The sequence below is a fragment of the Columba livia genome, unplaced genomic scaffold, assembly GCF_036013475.1.
Source record: "Columba livia isolate bColLiv1 breed racing homer unplaced genomic scaffold, bColLiv1.pat.W.v2 Scaffold_232, whole genome shotgun sequence".
Classification (NCBI taxonomy): domain Eukaryota; kingdom Metazoa; phylum Chordata; class Aves; order Columbiformes; family Columbidae; genus Columba; species Columba livia.
In genome coordinates this window covers 238,042-262,929 of record NW_027043269.1, presented here as the reverse complement: position 1 = coordinate 262,929, position 24,888 = coordinate 238,042, and the positions used below count along the sequence as shown (strand labels likewise).

Below are 24,888 nucleotides of genomic sequence, written 5' to 3'. Positions count from 1 at the left end.
CCTCCCCCCCCCAGATACTGATTCTGCAGGACAAGAAAAAAACCGAAATCCTGCAGTTTGTGAGTGGGGGAGGGGCGGGGGGGGAGGGGCCTTTTGGGGGGTCCATGGGGGGGGTCTCAGGGAGGTCCCTTGGTGGGGGGTGCTCTGTGGGTGCCCCCAGAGTGACTTGGGGGGGGGGGGGGGGGGTGAGAACTTTGGGGGGTCTCTGGTGGGAGTTGGGGGTCTGGGAGTGGGGGAGGGGTTTGGGGTGTCCCTGAGGGGGGGAGGGGGACACTTTGACCCCCCCCACCCGTGTGTCCCCCCCCCCAGGTTCTGTCCCTGTTGGGGGCTCAGGCCACTTTCTTCAGCCGCGGCCACCAGGGGGCGACCAGCACCCAGGAGTATCGGGGGCAGCTGGGGGCGCAGGTGGGGACCCAGGAGTTCGGGGGGGGGACCCAGGAGTTCGGGGGAGGGACCCAGGATTTTGGGAGGGACCCAGGAGTTCGGGGGGGGACACAGGAGTTCGGGGGACCCAGGAGTTCGGGGGGGACCCAGGAGTTCGGGGAGGGACCCAGGAGCTTGGGAGGGACCCAGGAGTTTTGGGGGGACACAAGAGTTCAGGGGACCCAGGAGTTCGGGGGGGACCCAGGAGTTCGGGGAGGGACCCAGGAGCTTGGGAGGGACCCAGGAGTTTTGGGGGGACACAAGAGTTCAGGGGACCCAGGAGTTCTAGGGAGGGACCCAGGCATCCGGGGGGACCCAGGAGTTCGGGGGGGGGGACCCAGGAGTTCGGGGAGGGACCCAGGATTTTGGGAGGGACCCAGGAGTTCGGGGGGGGGACACAGGAGTTCGGGGGACCCAGGAGTTCGGGGGGGACCCAGGAGCTTGGGAGGGACCCAGGAGTTTTGGGGGGACACAAGAGTTCAGGGGACCCAGGAGTTCGGGGGGGACCCAGGAGTTCGGGGGGGACCCAGGATTTTGGGAGGGACCCAGGAGTTCGGGGGGGGGACACAGGAGTTCGGGGGACCCAGGAGTTCTAGGGAGGGACCCAGGCATCCGGGGGGACTCAGGAGTCTGGGAGGGACCCAGGAGTTCGGGGAGGGACCCAAGAGTTTGGGGAGGGCACCCAGGAGCTTGGGAGGACCCAGGAGTTCAGGGGGACCCAGGATTTTGGGACACCCAGGAGTTTGGGAGAGACACAGGAGTTTGGGGGGGGACCCAGGAGTTCGGGGGGGACCCAGGCATCCGGGGGACCCAGGAGTCTGGGAGGTACCAGGAGTTCGGGGGGGACCCAGGATTTTGGGAGGGACCCAGGAGTTCGCGGGGGGGACCCAGGAGTCTGGGAGGTACCCAGGAGTTCGGGTGGGACCCAGGAGTTTGGGGGGACCCAGGCGTCCGGGGGGACCCAGGCGTCCGGTTCCCCAGTTGGACCAGTTGGTGCTGTGAGGGCGCCGGCGGCAGCGGGAGCTGGAGCAGCGCCACGCCCAGCTCGTGCAGCAGGTGGCGTGGCAGTGGGCGTGGCCGGGAGGGGGCGTGGTCAAACCAGGGGGGCGTGGTCAGAACCCCGGGGGGCGGGGTCAAATGGGGGGTGGGCCCTGAGCCCAAAGCCAAGAAGGGGCGAGCAGGTGGGGGGCGTGGCCTGAGCGGGAGGCGTGGCTTTGGGGCATGGGGGGGTGGCCTGTGGGTGGTGTGGGTGGAGCCAGGTCCAAGGGGCGGGGCTACAGCCAGTGGGAGGGCTGCAGCCAATGGGCAGCAGGGAGGGGTTGGGTCCCTTTGATTGACAGTTGGTTTGGGGTCAGCTTTGATTGACAGTTGGTTTGGGGTCAGTTTTGATTGACAGTTGGAGCAAGCCTCAGTTTTGATTGACAGGTGAGGCTGGGTCAGATTTGATTGACAGTTGTACCAGTGTCAGCTTTGATTGACAGCCCTGAGCTGGCCTTTGATTGACAGCTGGGCAGGGGCAGCTTTGATTGACAGCTGGGGTGGGCGGGCCCTGAGCAGCGCTTCCTTAGACAAACGAGTGGGCGGAGCTTTGAGGAGTGGGCGGGGCTGCGGGCGGGGCTCTGAGTGGCGGGAGCTCCCGCGGAGGGGTGGCGTGGCTTGAATGGGCTGGGCGTGGCCAAGCTGACCGGCGGGGGTCCCCCAGGACCTATCAGAGGAGACGGTGGGCGGGGGCCGCGGAGGAGGCGGGGCCGGAGGCTCCGCCCATTGAGGGCTACCTGTACAAACGGGGCAGCAACGCCTTCCGCACCCTGGAGCCGGTACCCCCAAAATCACCCCCCGCCCCCCCAAAATCACCCCCCGAACCCCAACCCACGCACACCCCGCCCCCCCCGACCCCCCCAATATAACCCCCGACCCCCCCCCACCCCCAATCCCACCCCCCAAATAACCCCCCACCCCAATGTAACCCCCTGCACCCCAAAAATGACCCCCCCCCAAAAACCCCCTGTACTCCAAAGTAACTAGAGACCCAACCCCCCCCAAATTAACCCCCTGCACCCCAATCCCTGACCCCCCAAATTAACCCCCTGTACCCCCAAACCCACCCCCCAACCCCCATATTAACCCCCTGCACCCCAAAAATGGACCCCCCCTATATAAACCACCTGTACCCCCCAAACCCACCCCCACCCCCCAAATTAACCCCCTGCACCCCCAAAAATGGACCCCCCCTATATTAACCCCCCTGATACCCCAAACCCACCCCCACCCCCCCATTAACCCCCTGCACCCCAAAAATGGACCCCCCTATATAAACCCCCTGTACCCCCAAACCCACCCCACCCCCCCAAATTAACCCCCTGCACCCCAAAAATGGACCCCCCCTATATTAACCCCCCTGTACCCCCCAAACCCACCCCCCAACCCCCATATTAACCCCCTGCACCCCAAAAAATGGACCCCCCCAATTAACCCCGCTACCCCCAAACCCACCCCCATATTAACCCCCCTGCACCCCAAAACTGGACCCCCTATATTAACCCCCTGTACCCCCAAACCCACCCCCACCCCCCAATTAACCCCCTGCACCCCAAAAATGGACCCCCCTATATTAACCCTCTGTACCCCCAAACCTACCCCCACCCCCCAAATTAATCCCCTGCACCCCAAAAATGGACCCACCATATTAACCCCCGTACCCCAAACCCACCCCCCATATTACCCCCTGCACCCCAAAAATGGACCCCCCTATATTAACCCCCCTGTACCCCCAAACCCACCCCCCACCCCATATTAACCCCCTGCACCCCAATACCTGACCCCCTAAATTAACCTCCTGTACCCCCAAACCCACCCCCACCCCCATATGAACCCCCTGCACCCCCAAAAAATGGACCCCCCCCATTAATCCCCTGTACCCCCAAACCCACCCCCCACCCCCATATTAACCCCCTGCACCCCAATAATGGACCCCCTATATTAACCCCCTGTACCCCCAAACCCACCCCCCATATTAACCCCCTGCACCCCAAAAATGGATCCCCCCATTAACCCCCTGTACCCCAAACCCACCCCCCCAACCCCCATATTAACCCCCTGCACCCCCAATAATGGACCCCCATATATTAACCCCCTGTACCCCCAAACCCCACCCCCCACCCCCCAAATTAACCCCCTGCACCCCAAAAATGGACCCCCTATATTCAACCCCCCTGTACCCCCAAACCCACCCCCCAACCCCCATATTAACCCCCTGCACCCCAAAAATGGACCCCCTATATAAACCCCCCTGTACCCCCAAACCCACCCCACCCCCCAAATTAACCCCCTGCACCCCAAAAATGGACCCCCTATATTGACCCCCTGTACCCCCAAACCCACCCCCCACCCCCATATTAACCCCCTGCACCCCAAAAATGGACCCCCCTATATTGACCCCCCTGTACCCCCAAACACACACCCCCACCCCCATATTAACCCCCTGCACCCCAAAAAATGGACCCCCCTATATTAACCCTCTGTACCCCCAAACCCCCACCCCCCATATTAACCCCCTGCACCCCCAAAAATGGACCCCCCCCATTAACCCCCTGTACCCCCAAACCCACCCCCACCCCCCCCATATTAACCCCCTGCACCCCAAAAATGGACCCCCCTATATTAACCCCCTGTACCCCCAAACCCACCCCCCAACCCCCATATTAACCCCCTGCACCCCCAAAAATGGACCCCCCAATTAACCCCCGTACCCCCAAACCCACCCCCCCATATTAACCCCCCTGCACCCCAAAAATGGACCCCCTATATTAAACCCCTGTACCCCCAAACCCACCCCCACCCCCCCCAATTAACCCCCCTGCACCCCAAAAATGGACCCCCCTATATTAACTCTCTGTAACCCCCAAACCTACCCCACCCCCCAAATTAATCCCCTGCACCCCAAAAATGGACCCACCATATTAACCCCCGTACCCCCAAACCCACCCCCCCAATTAACCCCCTGCACCCCAAAAATGGACCCCCTATATTAACCCCCCTGTACCCCCCAAACCCACCCCCCCAACCCCCCATATTAACCCCTGCACCCCAAAAATGGACCCCCCCTATATTAACCCCGTGTACCCCCAAACCCACCCCCACCCCCCAAATTAACCCCCTGCACCCCAAAAATGGACCCCCCCCCCAATTAACCCCCGTACCCCCAAACCCCCCCCATATTAACCCCCTGCACCCCAAAACTGGACCCCCTATATTAACCCTCTGTACCCCCCAAACCTACCCCACCCCCAAATTAACCCCCTGCACCCCAAAAATGGACCCCATATATTAACCCCCCTGTACCCCCAAACCCACCCCCACCCCCATATTAACCCCCTGCACCCCAAAAATGGACCCCCCCAATTAACCCCCGTACCCCCAAACCACCCCCCCATATAACCCCCTGCACCCCAAAACTGGACCCCCTATATTAACCCCCTGTACCCCCAAACCCACCCCCCAACCCCCATATTAACCCCCTGCACCCCAAAAATGGACCCCCCCTATATTAACCCTCTGTACCCCCAAACCTACACCACCCCCCCAAATTAACCCCCTGCACCCCAAAAATGGACCCCCCCATATTAAACCCCCCTGTACCCCCAAACCCACCCCCCCAACCCCCATATTAACCCCCTGCACCCCAAAAATGGACCCCCTATATTAACCCCCTGTACCCCCAAACCCACCCCCACCCCCATATTAACCCCCCTGCACCCCAAAAATGGACCCCCCATATTAACCTCCTGTACCCCCAAACCCACCCCCCACCCCCCCCATTAACCCCCTGCACCCCAAAAATGGACCCCCCCTATATTAACCCCCCTGTACCCCCAAACCCACCCCCCCACCCCCATATTAACCCCCTGCACCCCCAAACCCCCCACCCCCATATTAACCCCCTGCACCCCAAAAATGGACCCCCCCCAATTAACCCCCATACCCCCCAAACCCACCCCCCCCATATTAACCCCCTGCACCCCAAAAATGGACCCCCCCAAAATACCCCACTAGGGACCCCAAATTACCCCTCTGCACCCCAAAATTGGGGTCCCCCACCCCCCTTTTTCTGGGTGGTTTTGGGGTCCCCCCTTTTCCCTGGGGGGGTTTTGGGGGTCCCCCCTGACCCCCATTTTTGGGGTTCCCCCCCCCCCCCCCCCAGGCGCTGGTTTTCCATCCAGAACAACCAACTGGTTTATGTCAAACGGGCCCAGGTTTGGGGGGACCCCCCTTATTTTTGGGGGGGGGGGTGCGGATTTTGGGGGTCCCCCGGGGTTATTATGGGGGTGTCGGGTTTTGGGGGTGCAAATTTGGGGGTCTCATTTGGGGGGGGGGTCACATTTGGGGCGGTCAGATTTTGGGGTCCCCCCCTTGGGGTTATTTGGGGGTTCAGGTTTTGGGGTCCCCCGGTCTGATTATTGGGGTGTCAGTTTAGGGTGGGGGGGGTCACATGTGGGGAGGGGAGATTTTGGGGTCCCCCCTTGGGGTTATTTGGGGGTTCAGGTTTTGGGGTCCCCCCGGTTCTAATTATTGGGGTGTCAGTTTAGGGTGGGGGGGGTTCACATTGGGGGGGGGTCAGATTTTGGGGTCCCCCCGGGGTTATTATGGGCTGTCAGGTTTTGGGGTGCAAATTTGGGGGTGTCATGGGGGGGGTCACATTTGGGGTGCAAATTTGGGGGGTGTCTCTTGGGGATTAAATTGGGGGGGACACCTTAAGGGGCTGAATTTGGGGGTTCAGGTTTGGGGGTGGGGGGGTCACATTTGGGGGGGTCAGATGTTGGGGTCCCCCCTTGGGTTATTTGGGGGTTCAGGTTTTGGGGTCCCCCCGGTTCTAATTATTGGGGTGTCAGTTTAGGGTGGGGGGGTTCACATATGGGGGGTGTCACATTTTGGGGTCCCCCCGGGGTTATTATGGGCTGTCAGGTTTTGGGGTGCAAATTTGGGGGTGTCATGGGGGGGTCACATTTGGGGTGCAAATTTGGGGGTGTCCCTTGGGAATCAAATTGGGGGGACAACCTTAAGGGGCTGAATTTGGGGGTTCAGGTTTGGGGGTGGGGGGGGTCACATTTGGGGTGGTCAGATTTTGGGGTCCCCCCTTGGGGTTATTTGGGGGTTCAGGTTTTGGGGTCCCCCCCGGTTCTGATTATTGGGGTGTCAGTTTTGGGTGGGGGGGGTCACATTTGGGGGGGTCAGATTTTGGGGTCCCCCCCTTGGGCTTATTTGGGGGTTCAGGTTTTGGGGTCCCCCCGGTTCTAATTATTGGGGGTGTCAGTTTTGGGTGGGGGGGGGTCACATTTGGGGGGTGTCACATTTTGGGGTCCCCCCGGGGTTATTATGGGCTGGCAGGTTTTGGGGTGCAAATTTGGGGGTGTCATGGGGGGGTCACATTTGGGGTGCAAATTTGGGGGTGTCCCTTAGGGATCAAATTGGGGGGACACCTTAAGGGGCTGAATTTGGGGGTTCAGGTTTGGGGGTGGGGGGGGTCACATTTGGGGGGGGTCAGATTTTGGGGTCCCCCCCTTGGGGTTATTTGGGGGTTCAGGTTTTGGGGTCCCCCCGGGTCTGATTATTGGGGTGTCAGTTTTGGCGTGGGGGGGTCACATATGGGGGGTGTCACAGTTTGGGGTCCCCCGGGGTTATTATGGGCTGTCAAGTTTTGGGGTGCAAATTTGGGGGTGTCATGGGGGGGTCACATTTGGGGTGCAAATTTGGGGGTGTCATGGGGGGGTCACATTTGGGGTGCAAATTTGGGGGTGTCCCTTGGGAATCAAATTGTGGGGACACTTTAAGGGGCTGAATTTGGGGGTTCAGATTTTGAGAGGGGGGTCACATTTGGGGGGGTCAGTTTATGGGGGGTCAGTTTTGGGGGTGTCCCCCCTCAGTTTATGGGGGGTCAGTTTTGGGGGTGTCCCCCCAGTCTCATTTTTGGGGTCCCCCCCAGGACCCCCCCCGGGTGCTGATCCCCCGACTTGCGTCTCTGCACCGTCCGTCAATGTCCCGACCTGGAGCGGCGCTTCTGCTTCCAGCTCCTGTCCCCCCATAAGTGGGTGTCCCCAAAAATGGGGGGGGGTCCCCAAAACCTGGGGGGGGTCCCCGAAACTGTGGGGGGGTCCCCAAAATCTGGGGGGGTCCCTAAAACCCGGAGGGAGGCACCAAACCCATTGGGTCCCCAAGCAAGTATCCCAATAGGCGGGTCTCATTAACCAAGGGGGGGGTCCCCAAAACTTGGGGGGGGTCCCCAAAACTGGGGGGGGTCCCTGAAACTGTGGGGGGGTCCCCAAAATCTGGGGGGGGTCCCTAAAACCCGGGGGGAGGCACCAAACCCATTGGGTCCCCAAGCAAGTGTCCCAATAGGCGGGGTCTCATTAACCAAGGGGGGGTCCCCAAAACTTGGGGGGGTCCCCAAAACTGTGGGGGGTCCCCAAATCTGGGGGGGTCCCTAAAACCCGGGGGGAGGCACCAACCCATTGGGTCCCCCAAACAAGTGTCCCAATAGGCGGGGTCTCATTAACCAAGGGGGGGGTCCCCAAAACTCGGGGGGGGTCCCCAAAACTGTGGGGGGGTCCCCAAAATCTGGGGGGGTCCCTAAAACCCGGGGGGATGGCACCAAACCCATTGGGTCCCCAAGCAAGTGTCCCAAATAGGTGGGGTCTCATTAACCAAGGGGGGTCCCCAAAACTTGGGGGGTCCCCGAAACTTGGGGGGGTCCCTAAACTTGGGGGGAGTCCCTAAAATATGGGGGGGGTCCCTAAAACCCATTGGGTCCACAAGTGAGTGTCCCCAAAAATGGGGGGGGTCCCCAAAAATGGGGGTCCCCAAAACTTGGGGGGTCCCCAAAACCTGGGGGGGTCCCTGAAACTGTGGGGGGGTCCCCAAATCTGGGGGGGGTCCCTAAAACCCGGGGGGAGGCACCAAACCCATTGGGTCCCCAAGCAAGTGTCCCAATAGGCGGGGTCTCATTAACCAAGGGGGGGTCCCCAAAACTTGGGGGGTCCCGAAACTGTGGGGGGTCCCCAAATTTGGGGGGGGTCCCTAAAACCCGGGGGGAGGCACCAAACCCATTGGGTCCCCAAGCAAGTGTCCCAATAGGCGGGGTCTCATTAACCAAGGGGTGTCCCCAAAACTTGGGGGGGTCCCCGAAACTGGGGGGGTCCCTAAAATCTGGGGGGGGTCCCTAAAACCCGGGGGGAGGCACCAAACCCATTGGGTCCCCAAGCAAGTGTCCCAATAGGCGGGGTCTCATTAACCAAGGGGGTGTCCCCAAAACTTGGGGGGGGTCCCCGAAACTGGGGGGGTCCCTAAAATGTGGGGGGGGTCCCTAAAACCCATTGGGGGGTCCCTAAAACCCGGGTGGAGGCACCAAACCCATTGGGTCCCCAAACAAGTGTCCCAATAGGCGGGGTCTCTTTAACCAATGGGGGGGTCCCCAAAACTTGGGGGGGTCCCCGAAACTTGGGGGGGTCCCTAAACTTGGGGGGAGTCCCTAAAATATGGGGGGGGTCCCTAAAACCCTTTGGGTCCCCAAATGAGTGTCCCAATAGGCGGGGGCATCCCAAACCAAGGGGGGGGGTCCCCAAACTTGGGGGAGTCCCCAAAACTTGGGGGGGTCCCCAAAACTGTGGGGGGGTCCCCAAAATCTGGAGGGGTCCCTAAAACCCGGGGGGAGGCACCAAACCCATTTGGTCCCCAAGCAAGTGTCCCAATAGCGGGGGTCTCATTAACCAAGGGGGGGTCCCCAAAACTTGGGGGGTCCCCAAAACTGTGGGGGGGTCCCCAAAACTGTGGGGGGGTCCCCAAAACCCCAAGGGGGGTCCCTAAAACCCGGGGGAGGCACCAAACCCATTGGGTCCCCAAATGAGTGTCCCAATAGGCGGGGGCGTCCCCAACCAAGGGGGGGGGTCCCCAAAACTTGGGGGGGTCCCCGAAACTTGGGGGGGTCCCTAAACTTGGGGGAAGTCCCTAAATATGGGGGGCTCCCTAAAACCCATTGGGGCCCCAAACAAGTGTCCCAATAGGTGGGGGCGTCCCCAACCAAGGGGGGGGGTCCCAAACTTGGGGGGGTCCCCAAAAACTGTGGGGGGGTCCCCAAAATCTGGGGGGGTCCCTAAAACCCGGGGGGAAGCACCCAAACCCATTGGGTCCCCAAGCAAGTGTCCCAATAGGGCGGGGGTCTCATTAACCAAGGGGGGGTCCCAAAACTTGGGGGGGTCCCCAAAACTGTGGGGGGGGTCCCCGAAACTGTGGGGGGGTCCCCAAAATCTGGGGGGGGTCCCTAAAACCCGGGGGGAGGCCCACCAAACCCATTGGGTCCCCAAGCAAGTGTCCCAATAGGCGGGGTCTCATTAACCAAGGGGGGGTCCCAAAAACTTGGGGGGTCCCAAAACTTGGGGGGTTCCCTAAACTTGGGGGGAGTCCCTAAAATATGGGGGAGGTCCCTAAAACCCATTGGGTCCACAAGTGAGTGTCCCCAAAAATGGGGGGGGTCCCCAAAACCTTGGGGGGTCCCTAAAACGCAGGGGAGATCCCCAAATATCCACCCATGTCCCCATATCCCCATGTCCCCCTGTCCCCATATCCCCATTATCCCCATATCCCCATATCCCCATGTCCCCATGTCCCCCTGTCCCCATATCCCCATGTCCCCTTGTCCCAATGTCCCCATGTCCCCATGTCCCCCCTGTCCCCATGTCCCCATATCCCCATGTCCCCATGTCCCATTATCCCCATGGTCCCCCTGTCCCCATGTCCCCATGTCCCCATATCCCCATAATCCCCATGTCCCCATGTCCCGCTGTCCCCATGTCCCCATGTCCCCATGTCCCCCTGTCCCAATGTCCCCCTGTCCCCATATCCCCATATCCCCATGTCCCCCTGTCCCCCTGTCCCCATATCCCCATGTCCCCTTCCCCATGTCCCCATGTCCCCCATGTCCCCCTGTCCCCATGTCCCCCCTGTCCCCATGTCCCCATGTCCCCATATCCCCCTGTCCCATGTCCCATATCCCCATGTCCCCCTGTCCCCCATGTCCCCCATGTCCCCATGTCCCCTGTCCCCATATCCCCTGTCCCCCTGTCCCCATGTCCCATGTCCCCTGTCCCCATGTCCCCATGTCCCCATGTCCCCCTGTCCCATGTCCCCATGTCCCCCCTGTCCCCATATCCCCCTGTCCCCCTGTCCCCATGTCCCCATGTCCCCATATCCCCATGTCCCCCCTGTCCCCCTGTCCCCATATCCCCATGTCCCCTGTCCCCATGTCCCCATGTCCCCATGTCCCCCTGTCCCATGTCCCCCTGTCCCCATATCCCCATGTCCCCATGTCCCCATGTCCCCACTGTCCCCATATCCCCATGTCCCCGTCTGTCCCAATGTCCCCATGTCCCCATGTCCCCCTGTCCCCATGTCCCCATATCCCCATGTCCCCAATGTCCCCCTGTCCCCTATGTCCCATGTCCCCATGTCCCCTGTCCCCATATCCCCTGTCCCCCTGTCCCCATATCCCCCTGTCCCCCTGTCCCCATGTCCCCATGTCCCCTGTCCCCATGTCCCCATGTCCCCATGTCCCCCTGTCCCATGTCCCCATGTCCCCATATCCCCATATCCCCATGTCCCCATGTCCCCCTGTCCCCATAGTCCCCATATCCCCATGGTCCCCCCTGTCCCCTGTCCCCATATCCCCATATCCCCATATCCCCATGTCCCCATGTCCCCCCTGTCCCCATATCCCCATGTCCCCTTGTCCCAATGTCCCCATGTCCCCATATGTCCCCCTGTCCCCATGTCCCCATATCCCCATATCCCCATGTCCCCATGTCCCCCTGTCCCCATATCCCCATGTCCCCTTGTCCCAATGTCCCCATGTCCCCATGTCCCCCTGTCCCCATGTCCCCCATATCCCCATATCCCCATGTCCCCATGTCCCCCTGTCCCCATATCCCCATGTCCCCTTGTCCCCATGTCCCCATGTCCCCATATCCCCCTGTCCCCATGTCCCATATCCCCATGTCCCCCTGTCCCCATGTCCCCATGTCCCCATGTCCCCTGTCCCCATATCCCCTGTCCCCCTGTCCCCATATCCCCCTGTCCCCCTGTCCCCATGTCCCCATGTCCCCTGTCCCCATGTCCCCATGTCCCCATGTCCCCCTGTCCCATGTCCCCATGTCCCCATATCCCCATATCCCATGTCCCCATGTCCCCCTGTCCCCATATCCCCATATCCCCATGTCCCCCTGTCCCCCTGTCCCCATATCCCCATATCCCCATATCCCCATGTCCCCATGTCCCCCTGTCCCCATATCCCCATGTCCCCTTGTCCCAATGTCCCCATGTCCCCATGTCCCCCTGTCCCCATGTCCCCATATCCCCATGTCCCCATGTCCCCCTGTCCCCATATCCCCATGTCCCCCTGTCCCCATGTCCCCATGTCCCCATATCCCCCTGTCCCCATGTCCCATATCCCCATGTCCCCCTGTCCCCATGTCCCCATGTCCCATGTCCCCTGTCCCCATATCCCCTGTCCCCCTGTCCCCATATCCCCCTGTCCCCCTGTCCCCATGTCCCCATGTCCCCTGTCCCCATGTCCCCATGTCCCCATGTCCCCCCTGTCCCATGTCCCCATGTCCCCATATCCCCATATCCCCATGTCCCCATGTCCCCCTGTCCCCATATCCCCATATCCCCATGTCCCCCTGTCCCCATGTCCCCATGTCCCCATGTCCCATGTCCCCCTGTCCCCATATCCCCATATCCCCATGTCCCCATATCCCCATGTCCCCATGTCCCCATGTCCCCATGTCCCCATATCCCCATGTCCCATATCCCCATATCCCCCTGTCCCCATGTCCCCTGTCCCCATGTCCCCATGTCCCCCTGTCCCCATGTCCCCATGTCCCCATGTCCCCCTGTCCCCCTGTCCCCACATCCCCATGTCCCCATGTCCCCATATCCCCCTGTCCCCATGTCCCCCTGTCCCATGTCCCCATGTCCCCTGTCCCATGTCCCATGTCCCCATGTCCCCCTGTCCCATGTCCCCATGTCCCCTGTCCCATGTCCCCATGTCCCCATGTCCCCATGTCCCCTGTCCCCATGTCCCATGTCCCATATCCCCCATATCCCCATGTCCCATGTCCCCATATCCCCATGTCCCCATGTCCCCATGTCCCCCTGTCCCCATGTCCCCATGTCCCCCTGTCCCCATGTCCCCATGTCCCCCTGTCCCATGTCCCCATATCCCCATGTCCCATGTCCCCCTGTCCCCATATCCCAAGTCCCCATATCCCCCTGTCCCCAAGTCCCCATGTCCCCCTGTCCCATGTCCCCATATCCCCATGTCCCCCTGTCCCCACGTCCCCATGTCCCCTTGTCCCAATGTCCCCATGTCCCCCTGTCCCCATGTCCCCCTGTCCCCTGTCCCCATGTCCCCATATCCCCAGTCCCCATGTCCCCCTGTCCCCATGTCCCCATATCCCCATGTCCCCCTGTCCCCATGTCCCCCTGTCCCCATATCCCCATGTCCCCATATCCCCATGTCCCCATGTCCCCATATCCCCATATCCCCATATCCCCATGTCCCCATGTCCCCATGTCCCCCTGTCCCATGTCCCCATGTCCCCATATCCCCATATCCCCATGTCCCCATGTCCCCATGTCCCCATATCCCCATATCCCATTGTCCCCATGTCCCCATGTCCCCTTGTCCCAATGTCCCCCTGTCCCATGTCCCCATGTCCCCAGGTCCTGTGTCCTCCAGGCCGACTCCCCGCACTCTCAGTCCCGCTGGGTCAGCGCCGTTCAGAGCAGCATCGCCTGCGCCTTCGACCAGGGGCCCCCCCAAAACCAGGTGGGCACCCCAACACCCCCCAGCCCCCTCTAACCCCCCCCCGGACCCCTTGGGACCCCCCAAAACCCCCAAGACCCCCCAGACCCCCTGGGGACCCCCCAAAACCCCCCAAGACCCCCCAAAACCCTCTGGGACTCCCCAATACCCCCTGGACCCCCCAAAACCCCCTCAACCCCCTGGGACCCCCCAACCCCCCCCAGGACCCCCCAAACCCCCTGGGACCCCCCAAAACCCCCTGGGATCCCCATAACCCCCCCCAAAACCAGGTGGGCACCCCATAACCCCCCCAGGACCACCCAAAAACCCCCTGGGACCCCCCAAAACCCCTGGGATCCCCATAAACCCCCAGGACCCCCCAAAACCCCCTGGGACCCCCCAAAACCCCCTGGGATCCCCATACCCCCTGGGACCCCCCCAAAACCCCCCAGGACCCCCCAAACCCCCTGGGACTCCCCAATACCCCCTGGACCCCCCAAAACCCCCTGAACCCCTTGGGACCCCCCAAAACCCCCCTGGGATCCCCATAACCCCCCCCAAAACCAGGTGGGCACCCATAAACCCCCCAGGACCCCCCAAAACCCCCTGGACCCCCCAAAACCCCCTGGGATCCCCATACCCCCCCCCCAAAAATCAGGTGGGCACCCCAAATGCCCCCCAGGACCCGACCAAACCCCCTGGGACCCCCCAGGACCCCCCAAAACCCCCTGAACCCCCTGGGACCCCCCAACCCCCACCCCAGGACCCCCCAAACCCCCTGGGACTCCCCAATACCCCCTGGACCCCCCAATACCCCCTGGACCCCCAAAACCCCCTCAACCCCCTGGGACCCCCCAAAACCCCCCTGGGATCCCCATAACCCCCCCCAAAACCAGGTGGGTACCCCATAAACCCCCCAGGACCCCCCAAAACCCCCTGGGACCCCCCAAAACCCCCTGGGATCCCCATACCCCCCCCAAAAATCAGGTGGGCACCCCAAATGCCCCCCAGGACCCGACCAAACCCCCTGGGACCCCCCAGGGCCCCCCAAAACCCCTGAACCCCCTGGGACCCCCCAAAACCCCCTGGGATCCCCATAACCCCCTGGGACTCCCAATACCCCCTGGACCCCCCAAAACCCCCTGAACCCCCTGGGACCCCCCAAAACCCCCCTGGGATCCCCATAACACCCCCCCCAAAACCAGGTGGGCACCCATAAACCCCCCAGGACCCCCCAAAACCCCTGGGACCCCCCAAAACCCCCTGGGATCCCCATACCCCCCCCAAAAATCAGGTGGGCACCCCAAATGCCCCCCAGGACCCGACCAAACCCCTGGGACCCCCCAGGACCCCCCAAAACCCCTCGAACCCCCTGGGACCCCCCAAAACCCCCTGGGATCCCCATAACCCCCTGGGACTCCCCAATACCCCCTGGACCCCCCAAAACCCCTGAACCCCCTGGGACCCCCCAACCCCCCTCAGGACCCCCCAAACCCCTGGGACTCCCCAATACCCCCTGGACCCCCAAAACCCCCTGATCCCCCTGAGACCCCCCAAAACCCCCCTGGGACCCCCTGGGAACCCCCAAAAACCCTCGAACCCCCTGGGACCCCCCGACCCCCCCCAGGAACCCCCAAAACCCCCTGGGACCCCTGGGACCCCCCAAAACCCCCTGAATCCCCTGGGACCCCACAAAACCATCCCCAGGGTCCTAAAGCCCGCCTGATCCCCCCCCCCAAACCCACCCAGGGGATCCCCAGGGTCCTAAAACCCACCCGGAGGACCCCAAAACCCACCCAGGGGATCCCCAGGGTCCTAAAACCCACCCGGAGACCCCAAACCCCACCCAGACACCCCAAAACCCACCCAGGGCATCCCCAGGGTCCTAAAACCCACCCGGAGACCCCAAAACCCACCCAGGGGATCCCCAGGGTCCTAAAAACCCACCCGGAGACCCCAAACCCCACCCAGACACCCCAAAACCCACCCAGGGCATCCCCAGGGTCCTAAAACCCACCCGGAGACCCCCAACCCACCCAGGGGATCCCCAGGGTCCTAAAACCCACCCATGTCCCCCAAAAACCCACCCAGGGGATCCCCAGGGTCCTAAAACCCACCCAGAGACCCCAAACCCACCCAGGGGATCCCCAGGGTCCTAAAACCCACCCATGTCCCCCAAAACCCACCCAGGGGATCCCCAGGGTCCTAAAACCGACCCAGAGACCCTAAAACCCACCCAGGGGATCCCAGGGTCCTAAAACCCACCCAGAGACCCCAAAACCCATCCAGAGCATCCCCAGGGTCCTAAAACCCACCCAGTGACCCCAAAACCCACCCAGGGGATCCCCAGGGTCCTAAAACCCACCCAGAGACCCCAAAACCCACCAAGGGCATCCCCAGGGTCCTAAAACCGACCCAGAGACCCTAAAACCCACCCAGGGGATCCCCAGGGTCCTAAAACCCACCCAGAGACCCCAAAAGCCACCCAGACACCCCAAAACCCACCCTGAGCATCCCCAGGGTCCAAATGGGGGGACTTGGGGACCCCAAATCTCTAATGGGAGGGGCTGGAACCCCCTTCCCAGCCCCCTAAGGGACCCCCCCCATTCCATGTAGCCCCTCCAGGAGGGGTCGGAGGTTTCGGGGTGCCGGGGGGGTCCCCCCGAGGCCGCGGTGCTGGGGCCGGTGCTGGGGCTGCCGGGGAACGGGAGCTGCTGCGACTGCGGGGACTCGAACCCGCGCTGGGCCAGCGTCAACCTGGGGGTCACCCTGTGCATCAGTGCTCCGGCATCCACCGGTGAGCTCCACGGGCAGGGGGGACCCCAAAACCCGCCCAGAGACCCCGAAACTCATCCCCAGGGTCCTAAAACCCACTCGGAGACCCCAAAAGCCACCCAGAGCATCCCCAGGGTCCTAAAACCCACCCCGAGCATCCCCAGGGTCCTAAAACCCACCCCGAGCATCCCCAGGGTCCTAAAACCCACCCGGGGGATCCCCAGGGTCCTAAAACCCACCCCGAACATCCCAGGGTCCTAAACCTGCCCTGAGAGCCCGAAACCCACACGGAGCATCCCCAGGGTCCTAAAACCCACCCGGGGGTTCCCCAGGGTCCTAAAACCCACCCGGGGATCCCCAGGGTCCTAAAACCCACCCAGAGACCCTGAAACCCACCCAGAGACCCCAAAACTCATCCCCAGGTTCCTAAAACCCACCCGGAGACCCCAAACCCACCCCGAGCATCCCCAGGGTCCTAAAACCCACCCAGACACCCCGAAACCCACCCAGAGCATCCCCAGGGTCCTAAAACCCATGTCCCCCTGTCCCCATGTCACCCAAAACCCACCCAGAGACCCCAAAAACTCATCCCCAGGGTCCTAAAACCCACCCGGAGACCCCAAAACACACCCGGAGCATCCCCAGGGTCCTAAAACCCACCCGGAGACCCCAAAACTCATCCTCAGGGTCCTAAAACCCACCCTGAGACCCCGAAACCCACCCAGAGACCCCAAAACTCATCCCCAGGGTCCTAAAACCCACCCGGAGACCCCCAAAACCCGCCCAGAGACCCCAAAACTCATCCTCAGGGTCCTAAAACCCACTCGGAGACCCAAAAGCCACCCAGAGCATCCCCAGGGTCCTAAAACCCCCATGTCCCCCTGTCCCCATGTCACCCAAAACCCACGCAGAGACCCCAAACCTCATCCTCAGGGTCCTAAAACCCACCCGGAGACCCAAAACCCACCCAGAGACCCCAAAACTCATCACCAGGGTCCTAAAACCCACCCGGAGACCCCAAACCCACCCAGAGACCCCAAAACTCATCCCCAGGGTCCTAAAACCCACTCGGGGGTTCCCCAGGGTCCTAAAACCCACCCGGAGACCCAAAACTCATCCTCAGGGTCCTAAAACCCACCCAGAGCATCCCCAGGGTCCTAAAACCCGCCCCAAGACCCCGAACCCACCAGAGACCCCAAAACTCATCACCAGGGTCCTAAAACCCACCCGGAGACCCCAAAACCCACCCAGAGCATCCCCAGGGTCCTAAAACCCACCCAGAGACCCTGAAACCCACCCAGAGACCTCAAAACTCATCCCCAGGTTCCTAAAACCCACCCGGAGACCCCAAAAGCCACCCAGAGCATCCCCAGGTCCTAAAACCCACCCGGGGGATCCCCAGGGTCCTAAAACCTGCCCTGAGAGCCCGAAACCCACCCAGAGACCCCAAAACTCATCCCCAGGTTCCTAAAACCCACTCAGAGACCCCAAAAGCCACCCAGAGCATCCCCAGGGTCCTAAAACCCATGTCCCCCTGTCCCCATGTCACCCAAAACCCACCCAGAGACACCAAAACTCATCCCCAGGGTCCTAAACCCACTCGGAGACCCAAAACCCACCCAGAGCATCCCCAGGGTCCTAAAACCCACCCGGAGACCCCAAAACCCACACAGAGACCCCAAAACTCATCCCCAGGGTCCTAAAACCCACCCGGGGGTTCCCCAGGGTCCTAAAACCCACCCGGAGACCCCGAAACTCATCCCCAGGGTCCTAAAACCCACCCGGAGACCCCAAAACCCACCCAGAGGATCCCCAGGGTCCTAAAACCCACCCAGAGACCCCGAAACCCACCCAGAGCATCCCCAGGGTCCTAAAACCCATGTCCCCCTGTCCCCATGTCACCCAAAACCCACCCAGAGACCCCAAAACTCATCCCCAGGGTCCTAAAACTCGCCCAGAGACCCCAAAACCCACCCGGAGCATCCCCAGGGTCCTAAAACCCACCCAGAGCATCCCCAGCACCCAACCCCTTCCCCACGGATCCCCCAAAATCCTCAGGGTCCCCCCAAGACCCCTTGGGACCCCCAAAACTCCCAGGGATCCCCCCAGAACCCTCATGGCCCCCCAGGACCCCCCAAAACCCTCAGGGACACCCCAAAATCCCCATGGACCCCCCAAATCCTCAAAGACACCCCCAAACCCCTCAAGGACCCCCAGGGCACCCCCAATATCCTCAGGGTCCCCCAACCCCCTGCAAGACCCCTTGGGACCCCCCAAACCCACAGGACCCCCAAGACACCCCCAAACCCTCAGGGACACCCCAAAACTCCCAGGGATGCCCCATAACCTCCCCCCCAAAGACCTTCAGGACCCCCCAGGGCACCCCCAATATCCTCAGGGTCCCCCAACCCCCTGCAAGACCCCTTGGGGACCCCCCAAAACAAACAGGGACCCCCAAGACACCCCCAAACCCTCAGGGACACCCCAAAATCCCCATGGACCCCCCAAATCCTCAAAGACACCCCCAAACCCCTCCAGGACCCCAGGGCACCCCCAATATCCTCAGGGTCCCCCAACCCTCTGCAAGACCCCTTGGGACCCCCCAAAACAAACAGGGACCCCCAAGACACCCCCAAACCCTCAGGGACACCCCAAAACTCCCAGGGATGCCCCATAACTCCCCCCAAAGACCTTCAGGACCCCCCAGGGCACCCCAATATCCTCAGGGTCCCCCAACCCTCTGCAAGACCCCTTGGGACCCCCCCCCAAACCCCACAGGGACCCCCAAGACACCCCAAAACCCTCAGGGACACCCAAAATCCCCATAACCCCCCCAAATCCTCAAAGACAACCCCCAAACCCCTCCAGGACCCCCAGGGACCCCCAATATCCTCAGGGTACCCCAACCCCCTGCAAGACCCCTTGGGACCCCCCAAACCCACAGGGACCCCCAAGACACCCCCAAACCCTCAGGGACACCCCAAAACTCCCAGGGATGCCCCACAACCCCCCCCCCAAAGACCTTCAGGACCCCCCAGGGCACCCCCAATATCCTCAGGGTCCCCCAACCCCTTGCAAGACCCCTTGGGACCCCCCCAAACCCACAGGGACCCCCAAGACACCCCCAAACCCTCAGGGACACCCCAAAATCCCCATGGACCCCCCAAATCCTCAAAGACACCCCCAAACCCCTCCAGGACCCCCAGGGCACCCCCAATATCCTCAGGGTCCCCCAACCCCCTGCAAGACCCCTTGGGACCCCCCCAAACCCACAGGGACCCCCAAGACACCCCCAAACCCTCAGGGACACCCCAAAACTCCCAGGGATGCCCCACAACCCCCCCCCCAAAGACCTCAGGACCCCCCAGGGCACCCCCAATATCCTCAGGGTCCCCCAACCCCCTGCAAGACCCCTTGGGACCCCCCCAAACCCTCAGGGACCCCCAAGACACCCCCAAACCCTCAGGGACACCCCAAAATCCCCATGGACCCCCAAATCCTCAAAGACACCCCAAACCCCTCCAGGACCCCAGGGCACCCCCAATTCCTCAGGGTCCCCCAACCCCCTGCAAGACCCCTTGGAACCCCCCCAAACCCACAGGGACCCCCAAGACACCCCCAAACCCTCAGGGACACCCCAAAACTCCCAGGGATGCCCCATAACTCCCCCCCCAAAGACCTTCAGGACCCCCCAGGGCACCCCCAATATCCTCAGGGTCCCCCCAACCCCCTGCAAGACCCCTTGGGACCCCCCAAAACAAACAGGGACCCCCAAGACACCCCCAAACCCTCAGGGACACCCCAAAACTCCAGGGATGCCCCATACCCCCCCCCCAAAAGACCTTCAGGACCCCCCAGGGAACCCCCAATATCCTCAGGGTCCCCCAACCCCTTGCAAGACCCCTTGGGACCCCCCCAAACCCCCAGGGACCCCCAAACCTCCCAGGACCCCCCAAAACCCTCAGGGACACCCCAAAATCGCCATGGACCCATGGACCCCCAAATCCTCAAAGACACCCCCAAACCCCTCCAGGACCCCCAGGGACCCCAATATCCTCAGGGTACCCCAACCCTCTGCAAGACCCCTTGGGACCCCCCAAACCCACAGGGACCCCCAAGACACCCCCAAACCCTCAGGGACACCCCAAAACTCCCAGGGATGCCCCATAACCCCCCCCCCAAAGACCTTCAGGACCCCCAGGGCACCCCCAAAATCCTCCCCCCCCCCCCAAACCCCCAATTTCATGCCCCCCCCCCCCCCAGGAGTTTGGGGGTTCACTTCTCCAAGGTGCGTTCGCTGACACTGGATTCCTGGGAGCCTGAACTGGTGAAGGTAACTGGGAGCTACTGGGAGGGGGGGGGGGGGGCTCTGTGTCCCCCCAAAGTGACAATTTTGGGGTGTCCCCCCCCCCCCCCCCCCAAGGTGATGTGCGAATTGGGGAATCGAAACCCTCAACCGCATCTATGAGGCGCGAGTGGAGGAAATGGGGGTGCGGAGACCCCCCCCCGGCTGCTCCCGGTGAGAAATCCCCCCCCCCCCCCAAAAAACTGCACCCCAAAAATGAGACACCCCCCCCACCCCAGCACCCCAGACTCTCAGGACACCCCCCCCCAAAGTTTCAGGGTCCCCCCAAAGTCCATAAACCCCCCCCAAGGTGGTCTTGGTGAGACCCCTCCCACAATGGGCACCCCCAAAAATTTGGGGGGGGGACACCAGGCACCCCAGGACCCTCAAACACCCACCCAGAGCATCCCCAGGGTCCTTCGACCAGGGGCCCCCCCAAAAACAGGTGGGCACCCCAAAACCCCCTAGGACCCCCCAAAAATGAGACACCCCCCCCCATCCAGACACCTCAGGACCCCCCCAGAACCCCCAGGGTCCCCCAGGACCCTCCTGACCCCCCATGTCTCCCCAATATGCCCCCAGGACACCCCAGACCCCCCAATAACCCAAATGACCCCCCCCCAGACCCCAATGTCCCCAATGTCCCTGTGTCCCCCCAAATCCCTCTGAACCCCCAATCCCCCCAAATTCCCCCCAGAACCCCCCTTAGGACCCCTAACACCCCCAGGACCCCAGGATCCCCCAGACCCCCCAAACCCCCCCCCAGGGACCCCAAATACCACCAGGACCCCCCAAACCCCCCAGGACCTTCCCGACCCCCCAAAATGCCCCAAAACCCCCTTGATATTGGGGACATTGGGGACGTTGGGGACATTTGGGACATTGGGGGCACTGGGGGCATTGGGGGCAATGGGGTCATTGAGTCATTGGGGGCAATGGGGACATTGGGGTCAATGGGGCCTTTGGGGGCAATGGGGACATTGGGGGCAATGGGGACATTGGGGGCGTTGGGGGCATTGGGGTCAATGGGAGCAATGGGGTCAACAGGGGCATTGGGGACATTGGAGGCAATGGGGACATTGGGGGCATTGGTGGCAATGGGGTCAACAAGGGCATTGGGGACATTGGGGACATTGAGGACATTGGGGACAGTGGGGACATTGAGGGCATTGGGACATAGGGGACATTGGGGGCAATGGGGACATTGAGGGGTTGGGGGCAATGGGGTCAACAAGGGCATTGGGGGCATTGGGACATTAGGGACATTGGGGGCATTGGGGTCAATGGGGGCAATGGGGTCAACAGGGGCATTGGGGACATTGGGGACATTGGGACATTGGGGGCATTGGGACATAGGGGACATTGGGGGCAATGGGGACATTGGGGGCGTTGGGGGCAATGGGGTCAACAAGGGCATTGGGGACATTGGGGGCATTGGGGACATTGGGGTCAATGGGGACATTGGGACATTGGGGACATTGGGGACATTGGGGGCATTGGGGACATTGGGACATTGGGGGCATTGGGACATTGTGGGCATTGGGACATGGGGGATATTGGGGGCAATGTGGACATTGGGGGCAATGGGGTCAACAAGGGCATTGGGGGCATTGGGGGCATTGGGGACATTGGGGGCATTGGGACATTGGGGGCAATGGGGTCAATGGGGACATTGGGGCATTGGGACAATTGGGACTTGGGGACATCGGGGTTATTGGGGGGCTGGGGGTCACTGGGGGGCATTGGGGGCAATGGGGACATTGGGACATCATTGGGGACATTGGGGGCATTGGGACATTGGGGACAATTGGAGCATTGGGACATTGGGGACATTGGAGGCATTGGGGGCATTGGGACATAGGGGACATTGGGGGCAATGGGGACATTGGGACATTGGGGACATTGGGAAATTGGGGGCATTGGGATATTGGGGACATTGGGGGCAATGTGGACATTGGGGGTGTTGGGGGCAATGGGGTCAACAAGGGCATTGGGGACATTGGGGACATTGGGGGCAATAGGGTCAATGGGGACATTGGGGCATTGGGACAATTGGGACTTGGGGACATCGGGGTTATTGGGGGGCTGGGGGTCACTGGGGGGCATTGGGGGCAATGGGGACATTGGGACATCGGGGACATTGGGGTCAATGGGGACATTTGGACATTGGGGGCATTGGGACATTGGGACAGCGGGGACATTGGGGGCAATGGGGTCAATGGGGACATTGGGGCATTGGGACAATTGGGACTTGGGGATATCGGGGTTATTGGGGGGCTGGGGGTCACTGGGGGGCATTGGGGGCAATGGGGACATTGGGACATCATTGGGGACATTGGGGGCATTGGGACATTGGGGACAATTGGGGCATTGGGACATTGGGGACATTGGAGGCATTGGGGGCATTGGGACATAGGGGACATTGGGGGCAATGGGGACATTGGGACATTGGGGACATTGGGAAATTGGGGGCATTGGGATATTGGGGACATTGGGGGCAATGTGGACATTGGGGGTGTTGGGGGCAATGGGGTCAACAAGGGCATTGGGGACATTGGGACATTGGGGACATTGGGGGCATTGGGGACATTGGGGGCAATGGGGACATTGGGGGCAATGGGGACATTGGGGCATTGGGACAATTGGGATTTGGGGACATCGGGGTTATTGGGGGGCTGGGGGTCACTGGGGGGCATTGGGGGCAATGGGGACATTGGGACATTGGGGTCAATAGGGACATTGGGGACATTGGGGGCATTGGGGTCAATGGGGGCAATGGGGGCAATGGGGTCAACAGGGGCATTGGGGACTTTGGGACATTGGGGGCAATGGGGACACTGGGACATCATTGGGGACATTGGGGTCAATGGGGACATTGGGACATTGGGGGCATTGGGACATTGGGACATCGGGGACATTGGGGGCAATGGGGTCAATGGGGATATTGGGGCATTGGGACAATTGGGACTTGGGGATATCGGGGTTATTGGGGGGCTGGGGGTCACTGGGTGGCATTGGGGACAATGGGGACATTGGGACATCATTGGGGACATTGGGACATCATTGGGGACATTGGGGGCATTGGGGTCAATGGGGACAATGGGGTCAACAGGGGCATTGGGGACATTGGGGACATTGGAACATTGGGGGCATTGGGACATAGGGGACATTGGGGTCAATGGGGACATTGGGACATTGGGGGCATTGGGACATTGGGGACATTGGGGGCAATGGGGACAATGGGGACATTGGGGCATTGGGACAATTGGGACTTGGGGATATCGGGGTTATTGGGGGGCTGGGGGTCACTGGGGGGCATTGGGGGCAATGGGGACATTGGGACATCATTGGGGACATTGGGGGCATTGGGACATTGGGGACAATTGCGGCATTGGGACATTGGGGACATTGGGGACATTGGAGGCATTGGGGACATTGGGGGCATTGGGACATTGGGGACATTGGGGACATCGGGGACATTGGGGGCAATGGGGTCAATGGGGACATTGGGGACATTGGGACAATTGGGACTTGGGGACATCGTGGTTTTTGGGGGGCTGGAGGTCACTGGGGGGCATTGGGGGCAATGGGGACATTGGGACATCATTGGGGACATTGGGACATCATTGGGGACATTGGGGACATTGGGGGCATTGGGGTCAATGGGGACAATGGGGTCAACAGGGGCATTGGGGACATTGGGGACATTGGGACATTGGGGGCATTGGGACATTGGGGACATTGGGGACATTGGAGGCATTGGGGACATTGGGGACATTGGGGACATTGGGGGCATTGGGACATTGGGGACATTGGGGACATCGGGGACATTGGGGGCAATGGGGTCAATGGGGACATTGGGGACATTGGGACAATTGGGACTTGGGGACATCGTGGTTTTTGGGGGGCTGGAGGTCACTGGGGGGCATTGGGGGCAATGGGGACATTGGGACATCATTGGGGACATTGGGACATCATTGGGGACATTGGGGACATTGGGGGCATTGGGGTCAATGGGGACAATGGGGTCAACAGGGGCATTGGGGGCATTGGGACAATTGGGACTTGGGGACATCGTGGTTTTTGGGGGGCTGGGGGTCACTGGGGGGCATTGGGGACATTGGGGGCAATGGGGACACCTGCAGGGCGCAGCGGGAGCGCTGGATTCAGGCCAAGTACGTGGAGAAGCGATTCCTGAGCCGCCGGCCCCGCCCACTCGCAAGCCACGCCCACCACAGCCACGCCCACCCGCCGGGCACCACCCACCCTGGGCTACACAGTGACGGTAGGAGGGATGGGTCTAGGGGGCGGGGCTTAGGGGAATGGGTGGGGTTTTGAGTATAAGGACCCGGCACTGGGTGGAACCAGGGGGCGGGGCTTGGGTGGAGGGGCGTGGCTTAGATTATAGAGGTGGGGCTTGTAATAATGGGGCGGGGCTTGGGGTGGAGGGCTAGGAGCTGGGGGTGGGGCTAGGGGTAATGGGGTGGGGCTTGGG

At 61.9% G+C, this 24,888-nt stretch overlaps 1 protein-coding gene across 1 annotated transcript in view; it reads left to right on the top strand.

The window, feature by feature from the left end:
- Positions 1-5: 5 nt before the first annotated feature.
- Positions 6-24,888, top strand: part of LOC135578031 (arf-GAP with coiled-coil, ANK repeat and PH domain-containing protein 1-like) — a gene marked incomplete at its 5' end in the record, with an annotated part of 34,898 nt that continues 10,015 nt past the window's right edge. Inside the window, 17 exon segments of the mRNA XM_065048191.1 lie at positions 6-59; positions 310-405; positions 1,405-1,479; positions 2,126-2,164; positions 2,166-2,231; positions 2,233-2,240; positions 5,624-5,675; positions 7,403-7,423; positions 7,425-7,504; positions 13,192-13,301; positions 15,890-15,944; positions 15,946-16,049; positions 16,052-16,070; positions 20,312-20,381; positions 20,472-20,495; positions 20,497-20,567; positions 24,539-24,678. Coding sequence (XP_064904263.1) covers positions 6-59; positions 310-405; positions 1,405-1,479; positions 2,126-2,164; positions 2,166-2,231; positions 2,233-2,240; positions 5,624-5,675; positions 7,403-7,423; positions 7,425-7,504; positions 13,192-13,301; positions 15,890-15,944; positions 15,946-16,049; positions 16,052-16,070; positions 20,312-20,381; positions 20,472-20,495; positions 20,497-20,567; positions 24,539-24,678 — 1,084 coding nt within the window.